We start from the raw sequence: 25,158 nt of genomic DNA, 5'->3' as shown, positions 1-25,158 counted from the left end.
CCTTGATTATATATTGAGAACTTAGTACCATGTTTTTTCCTTTCCTTCTTTTTCTTACAGTTAACAGAGAGTATAGTTTCTGTTTCCTGCTAAAGATTCCGTCTGCAGCGACGGGAGATCAGAGCTACCGCCTAATAGTTCTCGTACTGCTAATTCGGAGATTATACAGTGTGTGTTCCCTAACCCCACGAAGTGGAAGTGGAGGATATTATAGACCACGGACCGTCTGGGCTGATATAGCTACACGAGGGTAAACAACCCAACTCCAGTTGTTTGCTGGAGTTATTTATCTGCACGTGATAAGGATATGGCAAGTGAAGAAAACGATAGCGGTATGGAGTCGTTAAGCAGTAAAGACCTAACGCCAGAGAAGCTTAAAGAGTTGGAAGATGACGATGAGGTTTGCATTATCTTAATTTAAGTAGCAATAATTTATTTGTATAATTTGTAAATTAATTACGCCGTGAGTTTAGTTCTTTAGAATTCTTAAATACTTAGTGAAATGCAATTCCGTAAACAATATTGTTAAAATTAGAAATACATGTGGTTGCTGTGGAGAGGTGGTTGCGAAGGTAAACATGCACACTTTTAGCGTGGAGATTAAGAATATGGGCGCCGCTGATTTGTTAAAATTTATCTTTTTTTTTGTTTTAAACAATATCACAAAGGTTATAGTTAAGGAGACGTACTTCCCATTTAGGGAAGGACGAGAAACGCCATACTTTCAGGAATTATTCATTGACTATCTAGGATGTTAAAAAGTAGGTAATATACTGAGTTCTTGCCCTTGTACTTAGGGTGTTTAGGTAGTGCAACAGTAAGATGTATCCTCGTGCACGGGAGATGAGAAGTAGCTGTTCTTAACTATTACCCAAACGAAACTATGTGTGCAAACCAAAACACCATAAAAATGTTTAACACATAATACTGGTTTGCTTACTATGCTAGTTTCACTAATTTCCTAGTTATTGTCCCCTAAAAAAATTCCACTTGGCGACATGGAAATATCTGACTTGGCATAGATAAAATTCAAATGGGCCACTATAAGTAATTGTTCAAAATTTACTATTCTTTTACGATTTGATTTACGTATAAATACGGCTTCCGGATGTGTGGCATAAAAAGTAGGATTACAAATATCACAAATCAACCTGTGCAAGGTGGGCAGTAAAAAGCACGAATGATATATAATCAATTTAGGGCAGGGCGAAGCTGGTAGGTCTATGGGGAACCGCGAGTGCGTCCGTAGGGACCAGGCGCGTCAGCGATGGTATGTATGCGTGTAAGGGAGGGTAGTGAAAAGAAATAGGTTTTGGCAATGATGCGAGATTCAATAGCACTTGTCTTGGTTTCAAAATAGTAACGCTCCGCTTGTAAATATATAATACAGGTTTTGTACACTGTACAGAAATATACCCCCGGTGGAAAATAGCATTTAATAGTCATCTTTCATATGCGTTCTCATGTCTTATATGTTGTAAAGCACTTGTAATAGTGTTATACTAGTAACTCTACACTTGTGAACCTAAAGTATAGCTGTATTTGGATTTAATTCTGTCGCATGCAGAAATTTGTTCCTTGTAAACATGCCTTTTCATGCAAAGTATTGAATTTTACCTGTAAATTTTCCAAAATGTGTCACTGCAAGCATTAATTAGGTTAGTGCTTGTATGTTACATTTACAAGTACCGTAATGTAAGTTTCATAGTAATATGAAGTCATGTAGCTTGTAATAGTTTCACATTAATAGCACTGCACTTGTAAAGATAAAGAACAGTCTTTTGTACACTGTGCAGAAATACTTCGTTGGCAGAAAATATCATCTGATGCAATCCTGTTTGATATGCACTCATCAGGGTGGAAAAAAATCATGATTTTTTTCAAAAAAATCATTTTTGTTGATTTTTTTGATTTAAATCGATTTTTTTGATTTAAATCAAATCTTTTTCTTCGTATAATACAAGTTGCGAACTGAAGAAAAAACATTAGGAATTAGTATTAAATGTTAATTATGCCATTTAAGTAAAAATATTGGGTTTTAATTTTGAATTAATTCCCAATCGTTAACCTATTTCAATCCCAAACAATGTTTCTTAAGCATTAAGGAAAAGGTACAGCAATGTATATCAACATGACACTTTTCTTTTCACGAAAGTTACTGATATTTGGCAGCGGCATATTTTTAAATAATTGGAACTAGCTAGCGGCACGAAATACATATAAAGTACATAAATTTCGCCTAAAATTAACTAACTCACTCTATGACCTGTGGAACCCGGAGGTTCAATGCCATGTCCACAAAAGCTCTCCTGACTTCTATCCTTAGTCAATTGAATCCAGTTTCTATTTTGTATTCTTATTTCTGCGAGATCCATCTTAATATTGTCCTCCCATCTGCGCCTAGGTCTTCTAATGGTCGTTTTCCGATTGGACTTCCAGTTAAAACTTTGAAAGCGTTCCTACTTTCTTCCATTCTCGCTACATGTCCTGCCCACCTGAGCCTCCAAGATTTGATGACCCTAACAATGTTTGGTGAATGGTATAAATTATGCAGTTCCTCATCATGAAGTTTTCGCCATTCCTCATTTCCGTTCCTTTGGGTTCCGAATATTCGTTTCAGAATTTTATTCTCAAATACTTTCAGTCTGCGTTCTTCCCTCAGCGTAAGCGACCATGTTTCACAACCATACAGCACAACAGGCATAATTATCGTTTTATATATTTTAAAGCTTCAAATTCCTCGACACAATTCGCGACGATAAGAGATTTTGAACTGAATAATAACAAGAATTCCCTGCTTTTAGTCGATATTTAATTTTTTCGTAAATATCGTTTTCTCCGATGGCAGAACTTTGTCTTTATGCGATGAGCTTTTGTAAGTCAAAAATGTTCTGCAGGAATTCCAAAATAAAAAAAATCAAGATCAGTTCCAGCGGAAGAAACACTTGTGATTGTTAAAAATATGCTTTATGTGACGTGAAAAACAGTTCAAATGCGAGTTGTCCGTGCATTTAAGACATCTATACATAGCAGGCACGTTTTTATACTTTTCTGTTGGCTATTTTATTTCCTCTGACAATTTTTCCTGCACAGGCGCGGCAAATTTTCTGCGATCACATTGCAGATCGCGGCATGTTCTGCAATGGGGTCAAGTATCCACTTTATCAAAAGTATTATTCGATATTTTAATGCATCCAAAATTTGTCGTATTACGATCCCGAGGAACTTCTATGTATTTAGTACATAAATTTCGCCCAAAATTTTAAAATCTTTTTTTTGTTTGTTTGTTTGTTTGTTTGTTTAGGAGAGGGGATCGGACTCCTCTAAATACGCCCCTATTATCTGAGAATAAACAAATAGACATGGACACAAAAGAGTTTTTATCTTAAATGTCCATGATGATTTCCCCGTTGGAATAGAAATTTTAAAACCCTGTGTTACAAAGAGAAGAAAGCAGGGTTCACCCGTAACCCGTTCAAACGGGATTTTCCCTGATCGTTCCTTACATAATACTCGTTTTCATACTGTGCTTACATACATTTGAGTCTCATTGTATTATGATTATTATCTTGCATAATCGAAATAACAGAAGAGAGACGGGATTTTACTTACTTTCACTTTAAATTAATTCATTTCGGAATTTGATTTAAATCAACGATTTTTATTAAAAAAATCAAGTGATTTAAATCTTGATTAAAATCGTGATTTAAATCAGACTGATTTAAATCAATCCACCCTGGCACTCATTCATGTTTATCGTCGTATAGCACATGTAATAGTTTCAGAATTGTAACTCTACACTTGTAAATAAAATACACTTAATATACGAGTTACACGTTGGCTACTGTTAAACCTGTACTAGTAACTGTTTACAACCTGTATAAGACTTTACTTCCGTACTTTTATTACGACACTATTTTTACATATTAATTCCACATAACATAATATTTGACCAATACTTTACTCAGTACTCTTTTTTTTTATATAAGTAACCTCCTTACAACTCAATCATCTACAAACGTCTACGACAAGATCCTTGTTTCTTAAAAATCACAAACCAAACATTCACCTAACAACGACTTTTTCTTTTTTTTTATAACTAGTATCTTATTATTCTTTAAACACTTTTATCCCGAGCTAATCCCAACAATCCTCCCGGGTATTCTTTGAAACAAACAGAACTTATACATTTTTTACTTTAACAATATTCGACCTTTGTCCCTTTCTTCGACCTTGGCTTTGTATTTACTCTTTTTAGTCTCTGTTCTATCTGATTAACTTTATCCCACCATGCTTGAACCATTTTCTGCCAACATCCTAATTCATTAAGAACAAATTGAAAAACCTCTTCTCTCAAGTTTAAAATCTGTCTTTCCACAGTCATAATCTCTTGATTCTTTAAAGACTTGACTTTTTTATATTTTTTCTGATACGCTTCTCCCTGTCTTCTGTCCTTGCGCTGTTCTTCTTCTAAGCTATCGGAACCAAGAAGGACCTCTTCTTCCGAATCTATTAGTGAGTTGTATCTACTAGTACTTTCTTGTAACATATCTACTTTATATTTCACCTTATCTTTGTATTTAGGCAATATCCCTTTCCTTTCAGGCGTATCTTTACATTTAACTGCCTTATCCTTACTGTGATTACTCAATAGATCTGTTTCTCGGTTAGGTTTCCTTTTGTATACGTCATTGTGATTATCCAATCTCTCCGTTGATGGTCTTTCCTGTGGAACATCATCTGAAGATTGATAATGTAGTGTTTCTAATGTTAAAACTTGATATAAATCTTGTACACTATCTTGATCTAATATTCTAGGTGTTTTCTCATCATACAGATTCTGTTTCTCAATCTCTGGTACTTTATCGCTATCATATTCCTTTAAATGAAGTTCATTAATTTCACCCTCCAAAGTCTGTACCACACACGCAGTAGCAAAATGATGAAGAGCGGTGCACTTAAAACATCTCTTTCCGTAAGCTGGACACCCTCCTTTAGAATGAGAGCGTAAACAACTCTTGCAATAATTCCTTCTACCATCATTTTTGCTAGCTGAGTCCGAAGACGAAGAATAAGTAGAAGTACGTCTTGGACTTTCAGGTAAACTACTACTATTTGTTGTACATCCCAATCTTCCTTGGAATTTCTTTGAACCCTTAGACCAGCGTGATTGCACTAGATTAACTTGATGTTGTGCTTGATCAGATACACTATTAAACAAGGCCATTTGTTCTTCTGTTCTTTCCACAGCCGTAGCAATATCAATAGCCTGTTGAAATGTTAGTGTGCTTGATGTTAATATCTGTCGTCTGGCAATGTTGCTTTTCATACCAAAAACAAATTGATCCCTTAAAGAATGATCTAAACAGGAGTTAAAATCACAGTAACAGGCTTGCTTCTTTAAAGCCATCACAAATTATGCTACAGTTTTATATTCTTGCTGTCTGATGTTATGAAATTTAAAACGTTCTGCTATCTGATTGGTTTTCACTCCGTAATGCTGAAGCATCAGTTCTTTTAAATCAGCATACGTTTTTTGTGCCGGTTTAAAAGGAGCACATAAATTTCGTAATTCTTCATAAGCTTGTAAACCTATAACAGCAAGAAAAGTGGAAAGTTTTCTGTCTTCTGGTAGAGCTGAAGAAAGTGCCACCTGCTCAAATCTTTCGATATAAACTTGAATTCTGCCAGTCTCAATATCAAACGATTCAAAATTGTTCAAAGAAGCCATTTTTATCAATCAAATGCCAAGTGTAATCCTACCGACTGCGCCAATTGTTAAACCTGTACTAGTAACTGTTTACAACCTGTATAAGACTTTACTTCCGTACTTTTATTACGACACTATTTATATATATTAATTCCACATAACATAATATTTGACCAATACTTTACTCAGTACTCTTTTTTTTTATATAAGTAACCTCCTTACAACTCAATCATCTACAAACGTCTACGACAAGATCCTTGTTTCTTAAAAATCACAAACCAAACATTCACCTAACAACGACTTTTTCTTTTTTTTATAACTAGTATCTTATTATTCTTTAAACACTTTTATCCCGAGCTAATCCCAACAGCTACGTACATAATTAAGTTTAAATATTTTTTCCTTGGGAATTGACATACCTGTAAATTTTCTTTAAAATGATACTTATATTCTTAATCTGCACCTATTTTAAATAAATATTTTCTTTTTAAAGAAAAAAAAATGTATGATCCTTTGGTATTGTTTTCGTTGTTATGAATGAAAACAATTTTATAAACCGTGTGTGGAATTTTATATTCTTTTATATAAAATGTGTTTAGAGTTAAGTTCCGAATAAGGTAGATTGCATTGCTCGATGATCAATAGTAGAGTGCTCATCTCCTGCAAATGATCATTCCCGGCTGGAGCTCGTATGATTCAGATTCCAAAGTTAAGCTGTAGGTCCATGTTTCATATAGTCTCGCTGGTGAAAGGAATGCTAAACTCAAATCAAATCAGTCCTTAATGATTCCGTTGCAAATGGAGATTGACAACAAGTAGGTTACATACTAATAATGTAGGTCCAAATAAAAAATGATTACATGCGTCGTGCCATTTTAAACAAATCGACTCTTACAGTATTACCTTAAATAGTCACATTTTGTAAGCGGCGTTTCATTCGGTAATGCATATTAGATTTATGAAGACGTAACCAGTATGCCTACAAATATAGCGTTTTCTTCGCAAAATTCAACACAAACCGCTTAAAATGAATGCTTTCCACCAATAAATGTACAGATTTATAATATACCTTCAACCTTGTATGCTAGAAGATAAGGTTCAAAAATACGCCAGATAGTCACTTCAAGCAGACTTCGCATTTATTCCAGTTCATAGTAGGGCAAAGCTAGTAGACAGCGCAAAGTTCGTTCGTAGGATCAAGCCCGTGGATGGCATTTAGTATCTCCCTGAATTCGTATTATGGCTTCAGAACTGAGTACTTTGTTTTTGTCTAAATTGTGATAAGGTAGAAAACAACGAGCCCTGGTGTGTCTTTTAACCCCTTTCGCTCGCTGTCGCCCGCTCAGCTGTATTTTGTGAAGTAACACTGGAGATCTTGTATGTGCAAGATTGGGGGAGATACTAAATATCAGCTCAAACGCGTCAATGATGGTGCACGTAAAGGAAGACCGGGGCGGAAATCACGCATAAACCTGGGGTAGGTGTTCGCTACACGTTAGCTTTGCATTACAATTGCATAGGATTAAAGCACACATTTAATGCTATTTGTTCATAGATTATTACATGTTTGACTTACGCATAATTGCTGGTTCTCAAAGTTAATGTCCCTTTTCAGCACAGAGGCTATGAGAGTCGGGGACCTATAGTTTAACCCTTTGACTACCAACGGGATACATGTGTCCCATGCGAGTAATTCAAAAATTGTTGAGAATTTGTTTTTAGAAAATTAAAAAAAAAAAAAAGAAAAGTTCTCCCATCCGGTCAGATGTGACCAGGAGATTGTGTTTAGTTTCCAAAGCTGTGTACAGATGTCAGGAATATCCCATATTAAATGAATCGTACATATAAAAGAATGTTCATATTAATATATATATATATATATATATATATATATATATATATATATATATATAGTCAAAGTTAAGAAAGGTGGAATCCAAACCAACATAATTGTTTAATGCTTCCATCGGAAATCTAAACAGAAGCACTGCACCAAAGGCACGTACACTAGCCACCAGACCAATCAGGGGCGGCTTGCGCTTATATAAATAACTTGTTTTCGTGTATAGTAAAAATAGATATGCTACTAGATAAAATATTTTAAAATCTGCATCAAGAAACATACAAACATTAATACAAAACTTTGTATGATGTAAGGAGAATTTTATAAGAGTATTATTATAAATTATATTAAAGAGGAGGGCCGCGGCGGCTCAGTGGTACTGCGTTCACCTCTGGTGCTTGGGGTCCTTGGCTCGATCCCAGCTCGCGTCAAGTGAACTTTGTGATGGACAAACACCGTGTGTATGGGTTTTCTCAGGTTTCTCCCGTTTCCTCCCACTTTTTTCGTTCCACTATTTCCTTAATTTCTCATAATCAATCTCCTTTAGCCTAGCCGGTATAACCGTGGGACATAAAACTTAAATATTTCGCTATACTATAGGAAATTTTATTTTTTACTTATAAATATTCCTGGCCATTCTCGGCATTTATTTCCCTAAGCGCGTTACTTATGAGAAATGACGTTCCTCGGCGAGCACACTAACCTGGGAAGGAGGAAAGAAGGAAGCAGTTTGGGACCTATATGTTAGGTACTGTGTTGGCCATTTGCCTGGTCTGAATTAGAAAAAACCTCGCTCACTATTTCTAGCTTGAAAAACTTGTTTACCTTTTCAACCGAGTATTAAAAGGAATTGGTTCGGATATTGCTAACGTCGAATAACTCCAAACACATACAGTTTACCAATGGTTCTGTAACATAGTAAAGTGGAAGGTTGCTACTAAAATACGAGTTTTTAAGGCATTAGAGACAATTTTACTATTAACTATTATATAGTTAATAAGTATAAACTATAACACTACTATTAACTATTATATCCATGGTAGGAGTAAAAATGAGAAATTGCGATTAGAATAGTCATCTTTTTTTTTTTTTTTTTTGTTTCACATCCCACAACTATATACGTTAAAAAAAGAAAAGAAAAGAAAGAGACTGTGATGGTGAGATGGATAATAATTGTGAAATGAGGACAATCTGAGGAAATGAGAAAACCTGTCCACTACAAAGCCTAGGATCAAACCAGCGAACCCACGTGTTAAGAAGTGATTGCTCTTACAATTGAACCACCGCACCCCACGTTGATGTTCAAATATGCATATTTATTAAATCCACGATTTTTAGTGGAGAATAAATAATAACCAAATCTCCTAATAATTCTTATGCAGATGAAGACTTTTAGAGGAATAATTTGAATACAAGATTTTGTGAGGGGTTTGTTTGTTGACATAGATATTTATTTTCCAAAACGTTACAATACGAAAATAGTTCTCTCCCTATGTTATCATTTCTCAAAGAAATAAAACTTAAGTAGTGAACGATAAAAATAGTATTTTTCTGAATTTTTCTTCATTGCTAGTCTTATGCAGTGGGCTCATTTGCAGACTTTTGTTCGAGTAAAGCAAATGAATTTCGTTACACATTTTAAAACTATAGAAGACTTCCAAATTACTCAGATTTAATACTGAAACAGGAAGTAGTTGATCTATAGCTTTCTGTTGTAGAAGATGGATAAAGTCAGAGTTGCTGAATTCATATTAAGAAACAACTTCTCGCTGTCTGTTACATTATTTTTTTTTTCTATGGTGATTATATTTGAAACCCCGGTTTGAATAGATGGATAAAGTTCAGATAAAACTTATCTAAATTGCGGAAGATATTGTAATCGGCGATAAACGTTGAAACCGTAAATGATGGATTTTTACAACTTCCTGTTTGAATAGAAGGCTAACGGTGTAGATAGAACCTATTATTAGAACACTGAATCAATTCCGAAAAATGACTGTTGCCGTGTTTTTTCTATGCCAATTAACGTTGAAACCGGAAGTTGTAAATATCTACGACTTCTGGTTTGAATTGAAGATTAACGGATGAGATGAAATCTATTCTTCTACGGTGAATCGATTGCAAAAGCCACTTCTCAATGCTCTTACCATTTTTTACTGTATGAAAATCAATGTTAAAGTGGAAGTAAATTTGTACTACTTTTGGTTTTACTAGAGAGATACGGCTAAAAGTGGTATCTGCCCCTGAGATGATGAATCGACTGCAAAAAACTGATTGCTGCCATCTGGTTCCGTTTTTGTCCTATGACGATAAATGTTTTAACCGGAAATTACTAATTTCTACCACTTCCGATTTGAATAGAGAGTTAAGGGATGAGATGGAACTTACTCTTGAGATGCTGAATCGATTGCAGTAAACTACTCCTAACCGTTTTTGCTCTGATACCTATTGACAGACAGACAGACCGAGAGAGAGAGATGGACGGACGGACGGACATAGCTGCTTTATAAGACTTCGATACTTATGCATAGCGTAGTCATAACGTCAAATTTTGAAAGAAGTATCCCCTTGGTTAGATTTTAAATTAGTTCGTATTCTTTTCCTATCAGTGTTGCAAGCTTGTTTCCATGTTGCGAGTTACGCAGCAAATTAAATGTATTGACTCCAAAAAAAATAGTCTATCCCATCGTCTTAGCCTGAACTTGCATCACTGAAAAGCCAACCAAATTTAAATGGAACTAACACTTACCGTGTTCTACGACATAACTTCAACAAAGAATGCATTCGCATTTGACAAGAAACGCATCTACAAAAATTTTAGCCAAGTAATTAGTACCATTTGAGGAGGAAAAAATAAAATGTAATGAGAATTCGGAAATACTTCTTTCAGAGGGAGAAAAAATGGAGCTTAATTCAGGACATCAAGCAATTGAAAAACCATGCAAAAGACTGTACATAAGTCTGGGACTTCATTTGAGCGTTCAAATGAGACATTACTTATCCTCAAATAAATAAATAATATTAAAATAAAATTAATCTTACGTAAAACTTTATTTTAATACTGCCCTGAGAAGTCGGTGTTTGCCATTGGTTTTAAATATTAAAACACCGCTATTAAAATGTTCAAACAACGTAATCCCGTTTGTAAATTATCTACAAAATATCGAATTTTGTTTCATGTTTGCAGGAAGTTTTAAGCTGATCTGCCTAACATTCACCAGGTAATATAATTAATAATTTATTGCAGCTTCAAGAAATCCGATATATTAAAAACTTCAGATATACTTAATAAGTTCTCTTCAAGAGACTTCACGTCTAGTTTAAAATTCTGTTTCAAAAGCATTAATATTGCCAAACCATGATTCCTAGTGGCTTAAAAAAAAAGTAATTCCGATGCAAATGAGAGCAACAACAAACAAGCAGAAGTTGAACTTAGATAAAGAAAATTTGGCCAAACAAAAGGATCAAATTAGCAACAATTCTATCGATAAATATACACGGTAAATAATTTCTTTCAAATCTCTTTTACATCGGAATGGCGGGGAATTACCTAAAACAGGAAGAAGACTTTTTCTAAATCTGTCAGAATTTATGGTTTGGTAGTAACATTGATACTTTTGGTACAAAATTTTAAACATGTCTGTATTTTATTAGTGAAGGAGATTGTAGGGTTATCATGTAAATTTATCATGTACACTTCGCCACTGATAATTGGTTAATAACTTATTGCGCGTTCACCTTTGGTGGACTTGATCTCGAACTCGATTCCGTGGGAGAGTATTAAAATTTTGAACGCATTACAGTGGTTCAAATTTCACCGTAAACTGTAGGTCCACAGACGCTTTTGCAGGTGGGCAACCGAAGTCGTAGTCCCAGAGATAATAAGTTACTGCGCAGTTAGATGAATAATTTGCTGATGAACGCTATTCATAAGTTTTCAAATATTTTACTATATTCATTAGTATGTTCGTAGCTATAAATAACAAGAGATTTTCAGTAATTTTCAAATGGTGCATTATTGAGTTCAAATAGATTTCTTGCGTAGATATATCAATTTTGTTCTGCTGTAAATGCTAATGAATGTGTATTTTCTCTTCAGGACATGGACGAAACTCTTGCCGAAAGACTTTTGGGGCTTACAGAAATGTTCCCAGAGAAAGTGCGTGATTTCACGTATAATATATTTACACGAGCATGGTCAGGAGTTAGTAGTAAGTATAGTAATTGCTTTTCATCAATAGTGTCTGCATAAAATTGTATATTTAGCCAGAGAGTTCTTCCTGATAGAGAATCAAAAGAAAAAAAGTAAGATAAGTTGAGAGCTTCTTCAAAGTGAAGGTGTTTTACTGTTTCGTAAACTGGTAGAGTAGAATATTAGATGAAAACCATTGGACTTTCAATTATCATTAAGTATTCTTCTATCACTGCTATAAATCAAGTACCTTCTATGTAGTACGATTTATCTTCAACTTCGTATGAATGTAGAAATTACACACTTAAGGTGATTGTAATGATGCGCCTACTGTCAATAGATGGCACCACGTTTCTTTTTTCAATTTATTTCTAGAGGAGTAACAAATAGTCACTTTAATTCAGATTTAAGAGAAATGTTGAGACGTTGTCGGAAGGCACATTGAATTAATCTTCAGATATTAATCCGTGCATTCATATTTTGTTTCGTTCATTGTTGAGAGAGTTGTATTATTGGAAACATGTTATCGCGGAGTGAATAAAAATATTCTTAACAATGAATGAAATAGAATAATTAAAGTACACGGATTATTGTGAATATTGTCTCTCCGTCAAAACAGACATTGGAAGGATAACAGAACGTAATGTCATTATTGGCAATTGTGGAGCCTTTACACTCACCTTAAAGGTGCTCATCAGGTTTGCCCTCACGGTTCTCAAGATTTTCAAATAATATAGTAATGTAACTGCGTAGTATTCTAGTAAGACTTAATAGCGTAGTGGATAACACATCGGCACGGTATATCGAAGACTGGTTCGAGTTCCGGTCCAGTCATTCATTTTTTCACTCTTTGTGTGTTATTGAATTACAGAGGATTTGTTGTGTAAATATTCCGGTTGTTCTCTCCTTTCATTAATATATGATATCACAACCATAAAAAAGTGTTCTCAATATATGGATACTGGATTCTCCAAAGCTAGGCAGTGGTACAAACCACGTGACTGGAAAATGGAGAGCACCAACTTCAGGAGTGAGAAAGTGTGTGGCTGTTCTGGGAAGCGGATTAAGTAGTGCAGTAGTTAATGCATCGGCACGGTGTGTCGAAGATCCCGAATTCGAGTCTCTATCCAATTATTTACTTTTTCACTCTGTGTTTTGAATTCACACCTGCAGAGGATCTGGTGGTTAAAAAAAAAAAAAAAAAAAAAAAAAAAAAAAAACGTTTATTTCGTTTTTTCATTAATATATATAGTACCGGTTTATATTTATTTCCAGCTAAACTTCTGCATACAATTGAAGTGCAGTATATTTTTTTAAACCAATTTCCTTAATGGAATCACAGTTCTTACTAGTTATTTTCTGTTCCTAAGGTACCGTATTTAATTTAACACCTCTTTTTACAACATGTGTAATATTAAATAATTACGAATGTAGTTCATTTCTGTCAGTAGTTTGCGCCCCCTCCCCTTTCTCTTATCACACTACCCAGGTTGGGAACCACTATTATAAAGGAACACAAATCATCAAAAAACATTTGTAGTTGAAGTATGTACAAAATTTCTGAAATACTCCATTATAACTTTCGATGCACATTATTTAGTTCAAATTTTGGAAGAAAAAAAATCTGTTAAACTTCCACAAAAATTTGCTCAGAAGATTACGTTTTACAAATAAACAAGCTGTAAAATACATTATAGTGTCATCTTATGGATATATTCAATATCTGTATCTTCGTTAAATAATATAATAATTAATGAAAAATATTGAAGCTTATGGTAAAAGTTCACTCGTTTCTATTGCAATACTCCGCTGTAGTTTGATTAAGAATTGGGATTTTGTTATCAATACAGTAAAACTTCGTTAATTCAAACTAAATTGGAGGATAAGTTCATCAGATTAGTGAAAGTTCGGATTAATTGAAATAACCTAAAAGAACAGTAGAAAATGTACTAAAACTGTTTATAGCGACAAAACACGCTTATAGTGATCCATTTTAAGGTCATAGGTCGAAATACATTTGCAGTACTAGTACACGTACAGTAAAAAGTACAGCAATATGGTACAATGTATGTACCCTGTATTATGATAATATGTAACACAATGAGATATTACAAAAGGATTAATACACAATAACACACTGAGCAAGGCTATGTGATAATATGAAAAAAAAAAAAAAAAAAAAAAAAGAAAGAAAAACAGTATCACGTAAGTTTCAACACAATAACTGTCTTCATCAGACTTCCACTCTAACAGAAGGAGTGGAAGTCTGATCAAGACAGTTATTGTGTTGAAACTGTTACGTGATACTGTTTTTTTTAAACATATTATCATTATATTATATTATATATATTATATTATATAACATATTATATTATTATCATAGCCTTGCTCAGTGTGTTATTGTATATTAGTACAAAATGGAAACAAGGCCTGATAGAATAGTTACAAAAGGATGTCGGCTTTTGTGATGTTACGATCGCAGTGAAATCAAAGAAATGTAGCTTCAATTGGACCATATTTATTCATGTTAATCTGCTGTGTTTCAGTGGTATCCATAACCATGGTCAAATACGGTAATGTATGTCCATAACCATGCTTAATTTTTAAGTGCTACGGAACTATGTGATTGTTGACTTCTAGACACATAAAAAAAAAAAGCATTTTGTCGTTTTTTGTTTTTTTTCTGTGTCCGGATTAACCGAAGTCTAGCTTAATGGGATCCGAATTAACGAGGTTTTATAATCTGTTTTATTCAAGAATTTAGTTTACATTGAAGTTAAAGCTACCTTTCAGTTTTCTTGATGCACACAATCATGACATTGGAACAAGTGGTCACAGTGTTATGAGGAGACGCAAGAATGATATATTTGATAAAGTCCTGTTGACAATTGATGTACCTTATTGACCTGAGTGTAGTACGACCCCAATGTTCTGAGATGATTTTATTTGAAAAATAAAAAGTAGCAGTATCACGTCTATACCACGGCAAGGAGTTTGATTTATATGGCATTATTTTTTAAAAATATTGATACCGGAAGGGGTAATAGATTTCTATCATTTCTGGTTTTAGTAGCGAGATTAGAGTGGAGATGGAATATATTCTTGAGATGCTTAATTTATTGCAGGAAGTCGCTTCTTGCTATCTATTACCGATTTTGCTCTATAGCGGTTAGCGTTAAAACCGGAAGTGGGTGATTTCTCACGCTTCCGGTGTGAATAGAGGATTATGAGGGAAGATTATATTTACCCTTAGAACGTTAAATCAATTCCGGAAAAAACAACAATTGTTGCTACCTCTTTCGTTTCTGTTGTATGTAGATCAATATCGAAATCGGAAGTTACAGTGAATTTCTTTAACAGGTTCACTACCGGTTTTAGTAGAGAGTTAAAAATGGATATAAAGTGTAGTCCTGGGGTGCGTATTCAATTACAGGAAACAGCTTGCTATTTATTACCGCTTTTACTGTATATTGATCAAAATTGGAAATGGTCGATTTCTACTACTTGTGGTGGAAGGATCAGTTCCTTCAGTAAACTCGATTCATAACTTTTGAGAGGCCGCGGTGGCTCAGTGGTAGAGCGTCCACCTCTGGTGCTTGGGGTCCCGGGTTCGATCCCAGCCCCTGCCAAGTGAACTTTGTGGTGGACAAACACCGTGTGCGTGGGTTTTCTCGGGGTTCTCCCGTTTTCTCCCACTTTCTTCATTCCACCATTTCATTCGTTACTCATCATCACCGTCTCCTTTAGCCTCATCGGCATAAACGTGGGACGTAAAACTCAAAGATTTCATAACTTTTGACTCTTACATCCTGGCCAAAACTGATGATATAATTTATTAAGCAATTCTTAAGAGTTTGTGTCTTCCGAATGAACATACTAACAGAGAGAATAAGTGTCTAAAAGATAGTTTGGTAAAGCAAACTCCTTAAAAATACCCAGCATAAAATATTAACCACACTTTGAATTCCAATTTTTATTGCACCCTCCTTTTAATTCGCATTAAAGTCTGATTGAATCTTCTATGGAAACCCGGATCATATACGAAAATCGATTTGAATACCCTGTGGAGGCATAGTGACAAGACATTAATAGCAAATCTTAGGTGTGAATGAATTCAAACCATGTTATGACAAAATATACCATTACCTATTTCTTACATATAGAGCCGCGGTGGCTCAGTGGTAGAACGTTCACCTCTGGTGCTTGGGGTCCTTGATTCGATCCCAGGTCGCGCCAAGTGAGCTTTGTGGTCGATAAACACCGTGTGCGTGGGTTTTGGGAAGTAACCCATCGTCTAACGAATAAAGATTGCTATATTCGGTGACCGAGCTCAGAACACCAGGAGTTTCTGACTTAAGTTTACCGACTGTGTTTCGTTTGTCTAATTTCCCTGTCACTGTCACTTTTATTTTCAGAGCACTAGGGTACTTGGATAAGAGCGCCATTCATCCCATTTGCACCATGTCCATATCCAGTACTGAAAGAGAACTAATTTTGTTGCAAAAATTCAACACCAACGCACCGTATAGTTTCGTTACAACACTAGTATCGCGTTACCAACGCTGCGTATTTAGCGGCTGTGTGGTTGGACATAACTGCCATATTTCCTCGTTGCCAGCGCACAGTGTTCACTACGTACGTATAGTCCAGACCTTACCTTAATGAGAGCAGACCTTACCTTAACGACACGGTACGGTCGCGGTAGACTGATATAGATGATAGTGTCCTATGTACTGTGATTTTTTTTTCTTTTTTAATCAAGAGAAAAGGAGTAGGCAGCAATTAGAATAGGAACCAGTATGGTTTCAGTGAAACTTTTTATGTATAAAATATACTAAATTCGGGACAAAAAGATGCTTATTTCGGGTTTATGTTTATGTATTTGTTGAATTTAGGAGTAGGACCGAATTTAGTTATCCATATTGTTACTTCTGTTAGATATGGACAATTAGGTGTGGGAGTTCGTAGATTTTGTTGTTCGTTGTTTATTGAAGAACTGACAGAGAGACCAGAAAATGAGTCTCCTGATATGTTTTCGCTTGGCTAATTAAACAGATACAATAATGTCAGTTATTTCAGTGAAGACTACTATGTCAGTCGTTTTCTTTTATTACATTTTATGCAAGTACTTTATATTTTGAATTATATGTGCATAATTCAATAATTACATTTCGTGTATTTTCATTGCAGGTGCATATAGCCTAACCCGTTCCGCGTCTTGGGCGTTTTTTAGCTCCTCGGTGATTTTGTTCGCCCCAGTCATTATAGAACTGGAAAGAGCAAATATGGAAGAGATGCAAAGGCAACAACAAAGACAGGTAAAACAACTTTACGTTTTCATATATATGATCACAGAGTACATTATGGAAATAAAGGAGTCCCATTTCTCCACTGCCAAACAAAATCAATTTCCATTTAAATTCGGGAAGCTGTCTTATCTTCTTTAGTCGACAATTTGTTACTTGATTTTTTTTTTTTTTTTTTTTTAATAGAAGTTCGCCACTATCGTTGCTTCAGAAACTGTTTGTGTTTATAATATATATGGGGCGCGTCGAGACAAGATTTCCTAGGACTGTGAACATAAAGGAGACACAGTAACCTTAAAACATTCATTGCCGCAGATACAGCACAGGTGACACTACTTTTTAACATATTCACCACGAAAATTAAGACACTTGTGATACCGTGGGGTCAACTTTTGTATACCGATGTCGTAAAAGTCAGTCACGTGGGAAGGAAACCAGTATGACAGCTGTCTGTAGTTGTTCATCACTATCAATATATATATATATATATATATATATATATATATGTAGTCCGACAAAAATATACACACAATTTAATAAATGCTATCTGTGAATTGCTTTCGAAGTTGAATTAAGTTTTCACTACAGTATATAGTGTGGTGATCCTTAACACGGTCGGTACTCTCGTGACTGTAATATGACATGTATGACGTAAGGTAATGAGACAAAGGGGTCACGGTGGCTCAGCGGTAGAGCGCTTACCCTGGTAGATCCCCGTTTAAGTAAGTTTGTGGTGGACAACATCGTATCAGGGGTTTTCTCGAGTACTCCTGTTTTCTCCCACATTTCATTTTACCAATTCTTCCATCATCATTCACTTGCCTTAACCATAGTCTCCCTTAGCCCAACCGGCATAATCTGCGACATTAAACTGAAAAATTTCATTTTGATAGTTAGACAAAATGGCCAGAGCACGCTTGACGTTTGAAGAAAATAATTTCATTTTTCAGAACCCCAGAAGGAAGGGATGCCTTAAGGTCTGTGATCTCCGGCAAAAAAATACTCGGCTCACCTCCTAGCAAATTTTTTTTAAGTGATAAGTACACATTAAAGAAGCAATTTCATCTATTGACTCTGAGATGTTGGAAAGTGTGTGGCAAGAATTAAACTATCAGATTGCTGTGTCGAATTACAAGAGGCACTCGGATTGAACATCTTTGACGTGAAACAAGAAAGAAAGAAAGTAAAAGAAACGAAAAAAGTTCGAGTTATGTAAGTTATTAAACTTTGAAATCGGAAAGATCATTAACAATAGCCCTGTATATAGGGTGCGGCAGAATTAAGCTGACAAATTTCAATTTATCTTTGAGTGACTGTATCCAAGCTTATTTTAAGATTTGCTTTCTTACTTAACTCTGAAATTTACAAGTATTTTGTTATATTTTACTGATTCCAGCTAAAGAGTTTGTTTTTTAAACCGAAAAGCATCACTTGCAGGGCTGATAGCGAGTCACTCTTTTTAACTAAAAGTTACTTTTTTTCAAGTTGGTCACTAAAAGTTATTTTTTTTTTTTTTTTTTTTTTTTTTTTTTTTTTTTTTTTTTTGCAAACTTGTCACTAAAAGTTACCTTTTGGGAGGTAAAGTGACTTTTTCGTGTGATTTGTTTTGCATTGGCAGTTTTCTAAGAAAAATATAAATATAAAGCTTTAGTACTTACTGCCACATGTGAAACAGCTTTATTCTCACTTCAGCTTTTATTCTTTCTAAAGCACAGTGGATGCTTAAGCTCTCAAGGTGGGGTTGAGAACCCTTCTGTGTCTATTCTTTCTTCTATCATAATAGTCTTTTAGTTTTCTCTCGTAATAGTTAACGCTCCACTTAACGTTGTGTGTGTGTGTTCGAGTGGTTCATTATTATTATTATTATTATTATTATTATTATTATTTTTAATGCTTCTTGTATGTTCTTCTTAAGAGTAGGCGATGAATTTGAATATTTCATGACTTTGAGAACTCTCAATGCTAAGTTAAATATAATGTCTGGGATGAAGAAATTCGGAAATAGACCAGAACTGGTTCCACTTACTCAGAAGCTTCTTACATCTGCCAAGTCTGCTTACCGTAACTACAAAGCGTACTTAGAAAATCTAAGAAAGAAGGAAGCTCAAAAAGAAGTAAAGAAGAAAAGATGAAACAAAACAACAAAGATAGAGGTGATGGAGAAATTTACAAAGGAAAAAAGGGGCATGATGAGAGTTTGGTCACTTTTTGGTCATTTTTCCGTGTGCTTTTGGTCACTTTTCAACTATTTACAAGAGACCAGACCACTATGAGCCCTGCACTTGCTCGGTCATGTCAACTCATATTCATACGATCATGCGCTTCTAATAGTTTAGCTATGAAATAGCTCTTCAGGAAGAAGTGTCGCCATCAACACGTCCGTGATCCACTAGATCATCAAAACATGTATCCAACGAAATCATGCATCTCCATACCATTAAATAGTCTGTGAGAGGGAACATCGATAGGTTCAGTGCTTCAAATAGGCAAACAAGAAGTCAGACTAAATCCTCACAAGCTTTAGAAAGAGCAGCGTCTAATCGAAAAAGCAAATGTGTAGGACTGAATAATAATGCCACGCGTTTTACATTTTACGCTGCAAGGACTGCAAGGACCCGATGGGAAAAAATATCTTCACGAATGAGAAGTTGTTCACGGTTGATCTATTGCAAAAACCTACAATGCGTCATACGGAGAGGAATCTCACCAGTTCTGAAATAGTGATCGAAGTGAACAAAGAAATTATAATGCTGCATTGGTTTTGTTTGACATGAACGTTTTTCTTTCTGCACCTTACTTACTTTTGTCCTCTTGCTGATTTCGGCGATATATATAATAAAAAAAACTATATCATATTTCTTAATTACATTTAATTATTGTTCAAACATGTGTTACAAACCTTCAAGTAAGCGTATGTTTACATTAGATGTTCAAAATATTGGCCATTGGCGGCCAAACATCAAACAGAACGACGCAGCTACAGCGATCAATGTATCAATGGAGATCGATGCACATGCCTCTGTAATCTTCTGGCGAAGGTTCACGAGCGTGCGCGGTTATTTCGATACACTTCATCTTTCACAGTTCCCCACAAGTAGTCGTCCATGGGGAAAGATCTGGCGAACGGGGAGGGAACTCAATGGGCCCTCTTCGTCCAATCCAATGTTCCTGCAGATTGTCATCCAGGAAAGCTCGTACTTCTAGGTGGTAGTGGGGTGGGGCCCGTCGTGTTGGTAGAAGACCTCATCGTCTTCATAAAGCACACGTACATCTGGTAGAATTAATGTACGTAACATTTGCCAGTACGCTTCTCCAGTGTTAGTACCATCAAAGAAGAAGGGTCCTATCAAATTCCGAGCTGTAAGTCCACACCAGACAAGACAGTAACCCTGATAGATTGACTGCCTTATCAACATGAATGTGCGGATTTTTCGGTGCCCGGTAGACTCAATTATGTCGATTGACTGTTCCATTTAGTTTAAACTGGGCCTCATCAGACCACACTACCTTCGTCACAGACTGTTTATCGTTAGTTACCATTTGCTGATACCATTCACAAAATTGCATTCGACGATCGGGTTCATCATCGTTAATGGAATGAAGTAATCGCGGAATGTAACATTTCCATTTAGCGTTTTTCAAAATTCGTCGCACACTTGTAGTACTAACCCCTACCTCCCGTGCACATTGCGTAACAGACTTCTGTTGTGACGTTTTCAACACGAGAGCCGACCAAGCAGGACTTGTTGCAGTAGGCGTTCTTCCTGATCTTCCTTCGTGAATATCGCAAATCGTTCCATGCTCCTCAAATTTGCCAACAATGCGTTTGATTGGTAGGCGGTTTGGTGGTTCAGTACCAAACTCCCTTCTCCACTGGCGCTGCCTTTCGATGGCATTCCCAAATCTGATAAAACACTTCAAAACGTACTTACGCTGCTCGAACGTCAAGCATGCACCTGCCATTTTCTTATCTCACTAACCGTGCTGACAGTACCGACATCTGTTGAGCGAGAAACTGTACTACAACATAATTTTAACTGAAGACAATTGACAATGACGACATCTGTTGGGCAAAAAACCTTACTACAACATACTTAAATTTCAGAACAAATTTCAATGGCAGTATCCTGACGCAGGATGACAAAGAGTGTATACATTTTTCTGTATATATATATATATAACTCTGTGTGTATATATATAACTGCTAAAATATGACAGAGAACATCTGTAAACATGTCTTCTGAGGGAAAGGGCTTTTTCATTGTGCACTGGGGAAAAATGCAAATGAAGAGAGGAAATCTTTCTGAAACCGGGAAGTAAGAGTTTAAAGGAGAGTAGGGGCTATGGCCAACAGAAGAAGTCAAATAATCACCGAACTTGTGCTAGCATTCAAAAGATTCGGTTTAAATAGGTCATAAAACAGGGAAAAAATTAACTGGATATAAGTGAAATACAAATAAAATAGATTTGTTACTTTGTGTTTTCGTGATTATTCATCACTCAATATTTCAACCACTTCCGTTACCGTCTTCAGTGTGGGGTCTTCTATTTACAGGTAAGTGCGAGTCTTAGTTATAGGAGATGCTCAATATTTTCCTTAGAATTCATGTCTAGGTCACGGCAGAGCTTCAACCCCATTTCACTTCAGAGAATGGTCAGCTGTTCCCTTATGACTTGGTGCATCCATGAATTGCGTGGTATCCCGCAACAGTTCACGTTTTTCAGAGACTGTAGCAATCCATGTTGAAATACCTCACTAAATTTTATAGCATTGATCGCCAAAAATGAGGATCTGGAATTACCTTCCAAAGTTGACCCTTACATGCTTCTGTATTTCACCGACACATGACGGAATTCTAGTAATTCTAGTAAATCGTGGGTGGGCGAATATCGTGGAGTGGGTTTTCTCGGGGTTCTCCCGTTTCCTCACACTTTCTTAATTCCATCATTTCATTCATTTCTAGTAAATCGTGGTCTGTGGATCGCTTCCATATCTACTTCACCGCCATCTGAGAATTAACAAAATCGGGTCTAATCGGAATACGCAACATAGTCTCAAATGTGTTAGAGCTTGTTACACATTGCGATGACCCAATTGTCTCCGTGAGCTTTATGGTTTTAAGAGATTTTTGGAGACGCCGTGGTGTACAGAATTCGGTATTTCCGTATTAAGGAAAACACCACAGAACGGTTTCATGATCAGTCAACCTTGGTATTGATATCATCGGCAAATTTTGATGGCTCGGTTGCACTCCGAACGACCGCACATTTCAGGCGTGGTATTGGTACCGCTCGACCCGTTCTTGGGTTTACACATGTTTCCGACCGTTTGAACGACGCTATAATCCTGTTCACAGTCAGTAACGGTACCTTTAACACACTGTACTGACTTTTACCACCCTCTCAAGCTTCAATTATGTGACCTCGGGTTAACTCCCATCAGCTCCTTACAGACATATCTACACGTCATGTTACATGTTGTACTGCATGCCTTAACCACAATTACGTCATTGGCCATTCCCATTCGTTCGGGCCCTGTCGGTGCCCACTTCTGATACGGCAGTGTACCATTTAAATCCATCTACGGGAATGTTTCGAAATTTACACACCGGATCAAAAAAAAAAAGTTGTGAATGAAGCTTGTTTGTCTCGAAGGGGGTCATCCAATAATACTAAACTTGACCATCCCCCTCTGCCCCTTGAGGTGGAACTGTGGGCAACTTTGAAATCATATATGGGATCCCAAGTTTTTATTGCAGACTCAGATTCTCCAAAAAAAAAAAAAAAAAAAAAAAAAAGTTTGACCTACTATTAACACCCTCATCCCTGAGGATGGGAGGCCAACTTTGAATTTTTATTGGGAATCCTCACTACTATGTACACGTCGTTGTTCCTGGGTAGCGGTAAAATAGTTTAATTATTTCGACTTAGTGTCGGTTAATTTAATATCAAATTTTGTTTAGAAAATCCAAAAATGTAATAAAAAATTAAGGTTCCTAATAAAGATTGCGAAGTTAACCCCACCCTGAGAGGTGGAGTAGGTGAAACTAATGTGTCAACACACTTAAAAAGTTTGTTACTGAATTCTCTGTCTGTGTGTCTGTTTGCCTGTCTGTTGTTTGTGATTTTTTCAATTTTGAGCCCTCCTTAGATAAATCATTAAAAATTATTTGAGAAAGTGATGGAATTTTTCGCGTCACTCTTACCGTTCCCGATATGTCCGATAAATGGCCAATTTCCGGAGAGGTAAGGAGCCATGTCTCGGGAACCGTGTGTCATAGAGAGATGATATTTTGCGAATTTTTGCGAGAAACAAAAGGTTCGAATAAAAAGATTTACTTTTACATCTAGGAACAATGACAGTTATCCTTCCCGCTCCATTCTTTTTAAGTTCGTTCTGGCAATGCTCTTGGAGCATTCTCAACCGTTTTTATTCTTTCTTTCTGGAGAATCTGAGTCCGCCATAAAAACTAGGAGTTCCCCTATAAGATTTCAAAATTGACCTACCCTCATGGGTGGGCGTTAATCATAGGTCAATCTAATATAATTTTTCTAGAAAATCTGAAACTACCATAAAAACTAGTAGTTCCCATATAAGATTTCATTTTTTTAGTGTATAATCTGGTGTCTAGATATTTCCGTGGATGGATTAAAAGGTTCACCCTATACATAGTCGAAATAAAGAAGTCCGAAACGAGCAATGTAATAAAATTGCGTAATCAAATAGAATAACACTTCACTAACAAATGTGAATAACAAATCTTGCTGCTAAACGCCTCATAACTGTTTCTTTGTCCTTTAATTTCTTTCTTTTTTTTTATTTCTTTACTTTCCCTTCTTCTGTCAGATGAAGCGATTGGCGAAAGTGCTTGTAGTATCCTTTTTTTGTCTGGAGTAATAACGTTTTTATCACTCATTATAGATATCAATTTCTCGTATCACTGAATCTAGCAAAAACGTAAAAATTGGTAACTGAATCTTAATACAAACATGAAATTCACATCCATTACAGTGCTATACTCTTTCATGGTCTTTATCAATGTACAGTCAGGGCAAGTATTTTCCTTGCTTATCTAGAAATCTTACCATGGTGTGTTACTTCCTATCCAAAGTCGGTAATAGTATACGCATTAGCCCATAAAATTTATTCTATATACAGTCAATTCTATTTGTGATATTTTAATAGACCTGATCTTCCAACTATGTGATATGTGACTAATCTCATTTTCGTTTCTTTCCTTCAGATACTGCTAGGACCTAATGCTGCTATGTCTGGAGGAATGTCACCAGGCATGGGTATTGTATCAACAATTCAACGGTAGACCATACTATAATTGTAATTTGCACTAGGATTATCCCAAGTCAAAAAGAAATATCAACAATAATTTGTTATATTAGTTATAAAAAATTTTAAATACATCTGTAAATCCTCTGACCCACATTCACCAAAGACTAAGACTCAGTCTGGGCGTTGTCGTGAATTTTTTGAGGGAAACCTAGAATGTGTGTTGTTTTTAGTGAAGTGTTTCATACGGGAACGATGTGCAGTGTTTGAAAGAAATAGTGACAGTGTAGCATTACCTAGCGTAGATGAATGAACACGATGAGTGCCATAGGTTCAATTGGTTGTGACACGAAAATTAAAAGAAATTGACAAATTGATTCAGTGTTGTAATAGTTTTTATTCGTTAAACACACAGTTGTTAGATGAGATGCTTTTTTTTCTATGTTTTCTTATATTTTGTGGCAACATAAAAATTATTCATCTTCATTTTGTTTTGTATAGAGATGTATAAAAGACAAATTAATAAAATATGAAAGATAGTTATAATTTGTATTTATTTTGACAAAATATCTGTACCATTATGAAAGGAATTTGTAATTTATGAAAATTTCTACCTCCGTAATCATAATATTGTTATCGTATTTTTAATGAATTACACAATTTTCAATATTCTTTGTGAACTAAGGGGACACGTGTGTTAATGGTAGGGCTCTCACTTCTGATAGGTGGTAGGTATGGTCTCTCATCAGCAGGGCTTAAAGAATCTTGCTTGCAAGTATTATCCAGCCGAAAAATCTACTAGCCAAACCATTTTGCAGTCAC

General features: G+C 35.6%; 1 protein-coding gene across 1 annotated transcript; it reads left to right on the top strand.

The window, feature by feature from the left end:
* Positions 1 to 98: 98 nt before the first annotated feature.
* mge (translocase of outer mitochondrial membrane 22 homolog mge) lies at positions 99 to 24,875 on the top strand. The gene is made up of 4 exons (XM_081751264.1): positions 99 to 400; positions 11,653 to 11,764; positions 16,936 to 17,063; positions 24,296 to 24,875. The coding sequence occupies exons 1-4, from the start codon at positions 308 to 310 to the stop codon at positions 24,371 to 24,373; spliced, it is 411 nt and encodes a 136-aa protein (XP_081607390.1). The 5' UTR covers positions 99 to 307; the 3' UTR covers positions 24,374 to 24,875.
* The last annotated feature ends 283 nt before the right edge of the window (positions 24,876 to 25,158 follow it).

The sequence above is a fragment of the Thermobia domestica genome, chromosome 3 (genome assembly GCF_964235325.1).
Source record: "Thermobia domestica chromosome 3, izTheDome1.hap1.1, whole genome shotgun sequence".
Lineage (NCBI taxonomy): Eukaryota > Metazoa > Arthropoda > Insecta > Zygentoma > Lepismatidae > Thermobia > Thermobia domestica.
This window is presented reverse-complemented; position numbering and strand designations above follow the sequence as displayed.

Coding starts and splice junctions, on each gene's coding strand:
- mge (XM_081751264.1), top strand. CDS start 308: ATGGCAAGTGAAGAAAACGATAGCGGTATGGAGTCGTTAAGCAGTAAA. Junction 401..11,652: donor AGTTGGAAGATGACGATGAG/GTTTGCATTATC, acceptor TTTTCTCTTCAG/GACATGGACGAAACTCTTGC. Junction 11,765..16,935: donor AGCATGGTCAGGAGTTAGTA/GTAAGTATAGTA, acceptor TTTTCATTGCAG/GTGCATATAGCCTAACCCGT.